General features: G+C 33.7%; 1 protein-coding gene across 1 annotated transcript in view; it reads left to right on the forward strand.

Annotated features, from left to right (window-relative positions):
• Positions 1–1,028, forward strand: part of Lrrtm4 (leucine rich repeat transmembrane neuronal 4) — a 713,810-nt gene extending 712,782 nt beyond the window's left edge. Inside the window, exon 3 of the mRNA XM_090336123.1 lies at positions 667–1,028. Coding sequence (XP_090192249.1) covers positions 667–888 — 222 coding nt within the window. The 3' untranslated portion in view covers positions 889–1,028. The remainder of the gene's footprint in view (positions 1–666) is intronic.
• Positions 1,029–9,329: the final 8,301 nt, after the last annotated feature.

Here is a 9,329-nt window from a genome sequence, read left to right on the forward strand (position 1 = left end):
ATTGGTTAATTTTCCGCAGAATAATTAGGCCAGAAAATTACTTATGGTCAAGATCTCCACTGAACTATAAACTCAATCGATTTTATTTCTGCAGTTTAAGCTATAGTAAAAGTCAGACTTAGTCTAGTCAGAAGACAAATAACATGCTCTATATTTTTTTCTTTATGAATAAAGAACTAAATCCTGTGTTCGGTGGTACATTTTTGTATTTCCAACACATAAGAGAGTGAGACAGGTAGGTCTTGTGTACAGCCTAAGTTTTTTAGAGAGAAGTCTCATTAAAAGGTGAAGATCGTGAAATGGTATCAGATTCCTTAGTTTGTAATATCTTTATTCACATGTAGAGATGTACCCACCATACTCTAAAATTCCCTGTTGATGGTTATTTATGCTATATCAAACTTCATGTGGTGATAATTTTGATGATAAAGACAGATATAGAACGTGAATTTTTTGTACTGATTTTCTAGGCAGAATATACATAATTTGTTCTGAACCAAAATTTGAGTTAAGCAGTATCAATCATTCCTTGGTTAACTTGAAGTTTATCGATTCGTTGTGCTAACCTGCAATAGCACAGGCCAATAGACATGTAATCTGAGAAGAGGTTGCAACTTTCTCCAGCATTTCTATTGTAATCAATTCTCTCTTGTTTCTCATACCCAGATACCACACCACGTGAAGCCGCTACCCTACTACAGCTACGAACAGCCAGTGATCGGGTACTGCCAGGCCCACCAGCCTCTCCATGTCAACAAGGGCTATGAGACTATGTCTCCAGAGCAGGAGGAGAGCCCCAGCCTAGAGCTGGGGAGAGACCACAGCTTCATAGCCACCATCGCCAGGTCTGCAGCACCAACCATTTACCTGGAAAGAATAACAAACTAATGGGGGAAACCAACCTTTCATTTGGAGAACTCGCTACACGGAGGGAGTGGTCTCATTTTCACAGAGGATCGACGGCTTGCCCCAAGCTGGGCCCCCAAACATAATCATCATTCCTGAAAAAACCTGGATGCATAAAGGAAAGGGGGAAAAAAAAAAAACTGCTTGATGACTGTAGCAGAGGCCAAGACACCGCAAAAACCGGGAGGAATGTTGAACTTCCTTTGTTTTAAACACAAAAGCAAAGATGTTCCCGGATGTAAATAGTCGAGAGTGTTAAGTTCTTGTAAAAATAGATTTCACCCTAGCTATCTATAGGTTTGTTTGTATATTTGATTTTTCTACACTGCATGGTTCCTGGGCTGGAGAAGCACAGGGAGACGAGGACATGGGGTGGGTGGGGAGTAGGGGAGACGTGACAATTTTCCTTGTTAGGTATGTGTAACACTCACAGAGCTTATTCCAATTGCTTTCATTTTAATTTTCCTTTAAATGCCCTTCATTCCTGTTTGGTTTATTTTATTAGTTGTTTTTCTTTAAGTGTTTTTTTTTTTATTGTCAAGTTAATCTCTTTCCAAATCTAATTATGGGTATAAAGCTCAGGTTGTTCCAGAAGAAAATTTGAAATAACACAGACCACAAATAAAGATGAGCATGATGTATGATGAAACTATTGGAATGAAAATTCAACAACAGGAGATGATGATTCTTTCAATACACTTGCACATGATCATAGGCGTTCCATTTCTATTCTCATTGTTAATGGACATTATGCAATATCTTGTGAAGACCTGGTATTGTGAAGAAAATCAAGACCTTTTTGTTTTGTTCTGTTTTTCACACATGGACTGGGAATTTGTGGAACCATAGACAAACTTGCCATGTTGACAAATTTCTAAACCCAAGATAACATGTACATTGCTTTTAAGTTACATATTAAATAGCTTTTGTGTAGTTTTTATCAATAAAAAAGTTGAAAAATAAATATACTATTTTGTGGTTAGTACACCAGTCACACTTCCTGCTGAGTGATTTCAATTTGTTGGTTTCTTAAGCCTTTATTGAGGTAATTCAGTAAGAATCAGTATCTGTCAACTGCCTTTTGTATGTTTCATGGTTAGTTAGGGACATCCTAAGAAGTTGAGAAGAAATATGAGGCCTGAATTAATACTAACATGTTACATTATTATTTTTGTCAATGTGTGGTTTTCCTCTAATGAAATAATATAACATGATGAAAAGATAAATATCCTCAGGAGAGTTAGAGCATGTATAAACTTTAAGGAGTAAAGGAACTGCATGAGAATTTACTACTACTCCGAAAGAAGCATGGTAGACACTGTTTTTTAAGTACACACACCAATTTATATGATTTTTCTTGATTTTGCTATACTATGATCCATATGTCAGCAATAATCAGATTTATACTGTCACTCTTCAGATTATCTAGTTTTATTTTTTAAATAAAATGAAACTAAATTCAAGTCGAAAAGTTTTTATAGCAGAGTTTATATTCTAAGTGATGCTTTTACGTAGATGTATTACTGGATGCTTTTACTTTTAAGTTGACAACTGTCATTCATTTAAACTTTTGTAAACTTCATATCAAAGTAAATAGCCTCAGCATGAATTCTGTTCTTGAAAGTACTCTTTTTTTGCTGCCATTTAAATTAGATTTTCAGTTAAATTCTATCATCATTGGGAAAATTTCAAGGCCATACTAGAGAAAATTTCAATTAAGGGCAAGTTTTTGTTTGGATTTGTTTGGTATATAATGGAAAGGGCCGGTACTGTCATGTTCTAGCAACCTTTCTCTTAATATTTGCAATCTGACTTACATATATTTTCTTAACCTTGTATGTAAGAGGTATTGACTATGAGTTCAAACATTCAGAATATTTCTTCAGCATTGCAGTATTTCTTTTTTGACTTATTCAGAGTATTTGGATTGCTTTTATACCAAAGTTAACTGACTAAGAAGCATCTGTTCCAAGGATAAGGATTTACTAATTCCTTATTTTCAGCCTGTTCATATCTATCCAGTATTACCAGACAGTCCATCACTTTTGGAGTTAATTTACTTATAAAGTAGAAATTAAATCAGCTACAAGTTACAACTAAAAGAGTCCTAAGCGAATATGATTCCTCATATACATTACTGCAGGAATGAATTATGTTTCTGTAAGTCACTTTCATTCCATTCCCCTCCATTCCTATGCTGAGTACTGCAAATTAATTGCCCCACACTGCTTCTTCTCCCTCAATCTGTAAGAATTCTTATAACTCTCAGTAGTGACCCTAGAAAACAGGAAATGCTTTCAATCTTTAGGAAGACAAGATCAGTAGATTCTATAGTGATTATAATGAAATGTTAAAGACTTAGTGAAAAGAGAGTTATTATTTCTTTCAAAATCCTCCTAATTAGAAATTTGATTTTATACTATATTATTTCTTGAGACTCTCAAGGCTATATATAAAGATTCTAATTTCAAAGTCAAAGAGTCTCATGGAGTGTGCTTTTTTTTTTTCAGCAAGGACATTAAGAGCATGTTTAAAAGCAATTAAGATTGTATCCCCAATTATCCAAACATTCTGATCAACTTTTTTTTCATAAATATTCCTAGTAATACTGAATTTGATTTTACTTCTTCCAACAAGCAGTAAGTAAATATCTGGGATCAGAGGTTTGATTGATATGTGCACGCGAATTACTGTGACTTACATTTTCATCTTGTTGAAGTTCAGCTTACAATATTTCATGTATGACCTTCTGAGAGTGAGGATATTAATAATAAAGGCATAGCTTGTGAGATGACAAGGAAACTCAAATACTTTCTAAAATGAAAGAGTAGATGAAGTTATAATGTTTTAAACAGTTTTACTCAGCAATATAGCAGGGTAGGTGGAGGGAAGGGGAGGAATCAAGTAAATGTCCCCCCTCCCCTGGTATGGTTTTATTTTGTTTTGTTTTTTTTTTTACTTCAGGCCATACTTACATAAATACAGGTGAAGATGTTGCAAACTTACAGAACTCTAGAGATGCTGATGCAGTGAAAAGAGCAAAGAGAGGAAAAACAATACCCCATTGGAATACCTTTTCATTCTATGAGTAATCAATGTGTTTTAATTATATTCAGTAATTTGAATTGACAGATGGCTTAACATTACTCCATAACATAACAAGACCACCAAGAAACATCATAGATGAACACTAAATAGGAGATTTTTTTCTTCAAATGTACACTTGGCTGGCAAGTTACACTGGGCTACGTATTACTGATATACTTCTAAAGAGAAGACTCAAAGCATGGATTCTAAAATGTGTAAGGTTGTACAATCCATTTGCATGTCTTGTTAGTGAAGACCTAAAAACAGAATCATTCACCCATCACGCCTGGAATCTAAGAGTGGAAAGAAGGAAAAAGCAAACAATTCCTTTTGCTTTACAGGTACTTAAAATTGAAGAAATATTGATAGTTCACTATTTGCCGAATGAATTCAAGACTTATTATATGAATAATGTCCTTGATAAGCTCTCCATCTTTGTACCATTTTTGAAACAACCTCTTTAATGAGGTTTTATTTTGCAATACCTGTGTTAAATTACTCTTAAATGCCTTTCATTTACAAGAACATGAATAGTGAACATTCAAAACCTTGAAATTATTATAAGTTTAACTTCAACCAATCAAAGTGCATATCTATACAGACATTATCTTGATGTTTGCTTTCTGTAAAGCATTTAAAAATATGTTTGGAAACATGAATAGATTATGTTCTTTATGAAAGTAAATGACAAAATAATAAACAGATTTTAACTTTTAACTAAGTTTGGTAATATTTCTCTAAAACTTTACTTTAACCCTGGGTTTTTTTTTTTACAAAACTTTGAAAACAATACCTTCTTTAACTTAACACCTATAAAAAAGTTCTAATTTCCTATAGGATTCATTTTGGAAACATTGGCTTAAGATTGTTCTTCCTTTGTCATAAGAAAGTTCCTTGAAGATAACTATTTCAGGGTTTACACATGACACCATGTACTTTTATTTCTGAGAAACAGGAGGGTTCTGCTAATCAGAGAGTACATATATTCAATCTGCTAATGTTGAGTCAAATCCACCTGGGTTAAGTGAGAATGAAGAATCATAGGGATGAGAACTAGGGGTATCAAGAATTGAACATAGATTTCTTCACAGACAATGCTTTTGGAAAGGATAAGGCTACTTCTGTCCTCTGTGTAAGTCATTTTAAAATCATCACACATCCACCAGTCTCTAGGCTCGGTGAGGTCACATATTCCTCTGATTTCTTGGCAGTATTTGTAGGTTAGTAATCCCACAGGCAAGTAATATAAGGGAACCAAGCATGCTCAGTATATGACCTGTCTAAGACAGTACTTTTCAAGATCAGAGAGTTTGACTGCAGTATTAGCATGGGTTTTAGGTTTCCTATACCTGCTGATGGTTTGTTTTTAAGGTGATTAAAAGTAGATATAAAGTAGAGGAGTCCAATACTGTATCTCTATTTCAACAAAAGGAATATCAGGAAGCGGAAACTTGTCTTTTCAAGAGGAATGTGGTATTCAAAGGGAGAAGGATAGGAAAATGAAGAAAGGAAAGATTGACAACTGTAGTCATAATATCCAATATATAACACATGTACATGAAAATGGAAACAAGTAACTTGAGGACATAGTTTGTGTTGGGACAGTTGTGGTAAAGAATGATGGAAAAATGGGAATGTTGAGTTGAAGTCCTTTTCTGCAACTATTTAGAGATAATAAAGTATTGAGTTTGATTTAAAAACAAGACATTAAGTAGATATGAGCTCTGATTTTATATAGAATTTCCAGTGCTATTATGATGGCCTGTATGATAAATGTTCAATTAAATAAAAAATATATTATCTAATGCTTGAACTTTGCCATCTCCTTTTTGGAGATTATTACTTAATCACAGACAGTACCATAATTGAGACATAAGGATTTAACTATTGGTAGCTCTTATAGGTCCTATGTCCAAATATAGCTACATTGGAGATAAGAGCTTCAACATATACATTTAAAAGGAAATGATTCATTGCATACCAGGGAGCAAACCAAACACAAACCCACCACCAGTTACACAGTATCTACTGGAGAGATCTTAATGATTTCAGAGAAGAAAAATGGATAAAAAAGGTCAGTTCAGTATCACAGAAGAATGCTTAAAGAGAGTGAACCAATAATTTTAAGTATGTCTGTACTCTAAGTGTACTTATCAAGAGAGACCATTATTTCTTTTCCACTGTAGTCATATAAAACACTAAAATATTTCTTAATATTTTGAAGGAAGTTAATTATGTTTTATAGTTTCCTAATTTCTCGAGCACATCTATTTTTTTAATCCCCACCCTGATTTGAACTAGTCCCACTATGTAGTTTTATAAAAAGGTATCCAAGGTCGTTCTGCATGTACTGCTGTATAAGTACTGAGAGCTAACCGATTGTGCCACTGGAGCTCCATGTTCAAATAACCCTCAGATAGACTGAATGTACATTAATATATTAAAAGCTCTGAGAATTCCAACAGTAAAAAAGCTAGTTTAAGTCAGCATTCCAAAATTTTATTAGATTTCAGGCTATTCTTCATTGAAGTAAAAGCTATTGAGAATCTATAGAGTTAGTTTTCTGAAGGTACAATTATGAACATATTATATAACCACTTATGAGATATCTAGAGCCAGAGTAGGAATTTTAGAATGGGTGTGACTTTCTAAAAACCTGCTATTTAACCCTTTGGATGGCATTCAACTGTGTAAAAAGTGTTTACGTTTTATCTAAGTTATCTAAAACTTTTGATCAGAATATATTTTGCAAACAATGCATACCATATCAATTCCATATAAGCATATCATTAGATTTCTCAATAGTTTGTTATACTTTGAAATTGTTCAATAAAGTGAAATTTTAACTCTAGTAGAGATTCAAGTCTCACATAAGAATATTCCTGTCAGAGGATGAAGCACATCTAAAAAAAGTTATAGAATATGACCTGCTAATTTGTTAAAATATATATCCGTAATGAATTGTCAAAAAATATTCTTGTCACCAAACATTGAAATGGATGTAATTATAAAAGCAGGAGCAAGCTTTTATCCCCTTAAATTCAAATTAAATTATAACAAATAATATGTAGCAATAAGTTTCAATTGAACATTTATTTATATTTGATAAGCATTTCAAACATTGTCCTGTTAAGGTTGTAATACCTGAAGGAATGTTTTACCAATATATTAGTTTTATTCCATGCCTTAGATGCTGCAATAAGGACAGGTTGAACAGAATTGGAATTTTCCAGAGTTAAATAATTGGTAGGTGAACTAATTGGTAGGCATGGAACTTCTGTAAAGATGATAGTTAAAAGAAGAAAAGTATTCCAAATAAGGCAACTCTGAAATCAAAAATTGAAAAGAACATAAATGATTCAATAAAAGAAAATGCAGTGATGGGTACTGGTGTTTCATGCCTGTCATCTTAGCTACTCAGGAGCCTGAGATCTGAGGATCACAGGTCAAAGCCAACCAAAGGCACAAAAGTATATTAGACTTTTATCTCCAGTTAACCACCAGAAAAATCAGAAGTGGCTGTGACACAAGTAGTAGAGCACCAGCTTTGAACTGAAGAGCTTAGGGACAGGTCTCTGGCCCAGAGTTCAAGACCTATAACCACAGAAAGAGAGAGAGAGAGAGAGAGAGAGAGAGAGAGAGGGAGGGAGGGAGGGAGGGAGGGAGGGAGGGAGGGAGACGGAGACGGAGAGACAGAGAAGAGAGAGACAGAGAAGAGAGGGACAGAGAGAGAGACAGACAGAGACAGAGACAGAGGAGAAGCGAAGGGGGAAGAAAGAGGGAGGGTAAGAGAATGCAATAAGAGAAGAGATGATACTAAGTGAAGATGTAGAAGAAATCACACTTTGCACACAGGACTGTACAATTTGCACTCCCAGAAACAAAGCAGTCATAGCAAAAAATTAATAAAAATTAATATTTTTGGAATTGATATGAAGACTGGATGAAAAAGATTGATCAGAACTTTAGAAATGACTTACAGATTACTAGAATATAGTACTTGGAAATAGTAAAGGACTTAAATAAGAAAAACAAATGAAAGAAAAGAAATATGGAAAGAAAAATTGAAGTGTGTTTTACCTATATCATTCCAGTGATATTGTACTTAATAATCTATAAAATCTTGTAAAAGAAATGTCTCAGGTATTATTAAATTCAAATGAGGATAAGAGGATTTAGCCAATAGAAAAATTATTGTACCAAAAGTTAGAACTAAGATCAGGGACCAGGATGCCATCTTAGCATCCAGACATTGGAGTTTCTCAAGACTCTACATGAACTCTACCAAGGAATTAAAAAGCATCAGGAATATTCGGTTAGCAAATATTCAGGGTTTGAAGACAGAGGAGAACTGGTCCAGGATAGTGCCTAAAATTCTGGGTGTAACAAAGGAATTATCTTGATGTTATTCAGAAGCAATAGCCTGGTTTGTGATATAAAAGAAATGTTTCTCATTTGGACATGGTACGTGTTAAGATCTTAGGAAATTGGAAGAAGTTGAGTTCTAGAATTATGATATATAGATATAGAGAGAGAGACCTGAAATTCAAAAAATGCTATACATATTAGATCTGGGGACTGCAATTCCAAGAACCATCAAAACCCTGTCAAAGGAGAACCAAGAAAATTATGCAGGAAAAATATATAATGGGAATGAAGTGTTTTATTATAGAAGAAAAGAAAAAAATAACAGAAAATTACACTTTGGCAAATAACAGAAGGCCCTCTCTTGGAAAGTAATGAAAAATCAGGTTCTGGTGGTTTTACCTTGAAAATCTGATGACCAATATCAGGGTTTGCATTAAAAATTTAAACTAGGGTATGCCTTGATGGTATCTAAGGATGAATCCCTTTGATTCTGAATATTTTCCTTCCATGAGACTTAATTTTAAGTAGATATAAAGTTATTGTAGATGAAGTAGGTATAATTAAAGTGCATAAACTCAGCTTATACTGGAATTTCTTTTTTTTTCCATATATCTTTATTGTAATTAATAGAAGGGTTACATTTTATTCACCAGATAGCAGGTACATGACTTCACAAACATTGATAGCCTTTCTCATGTTTTGTTCCCCATTATCCTCCCCCACCCCCGCCCCTCATCTTGTTTTCCCCCCTTTCCTATCTGATTTCAAATAAGCATATATACAATATATCAGATAGCAAAATGAAATACTGTAACAATATGAGATAACCAAGGGACAGCAAAAAGAGATAAGAGATAATATAGTATATTAAGGACAACAATCACTCATTATATGGCTTTTGTTTCTATTGGAATTTCTTTTAAGACATGAAGTTGTAAGAGCTATCAGTAACTAGTCTAACTGTTAAT

Source organism: Megascapheus bottae, chromosome 7, assembly GCF_031878675.1.
Source record: "Megascapheus bottae isolate mThoBot1 chromosome 7, mThoBot2.hap1, whole genome shotgun sequence".
NCBI lineage: Eukaryota > Metazoa > Chordata > Mammalia > Rodentia > Geomyidae > Megascapheus > Megascapheus bottae.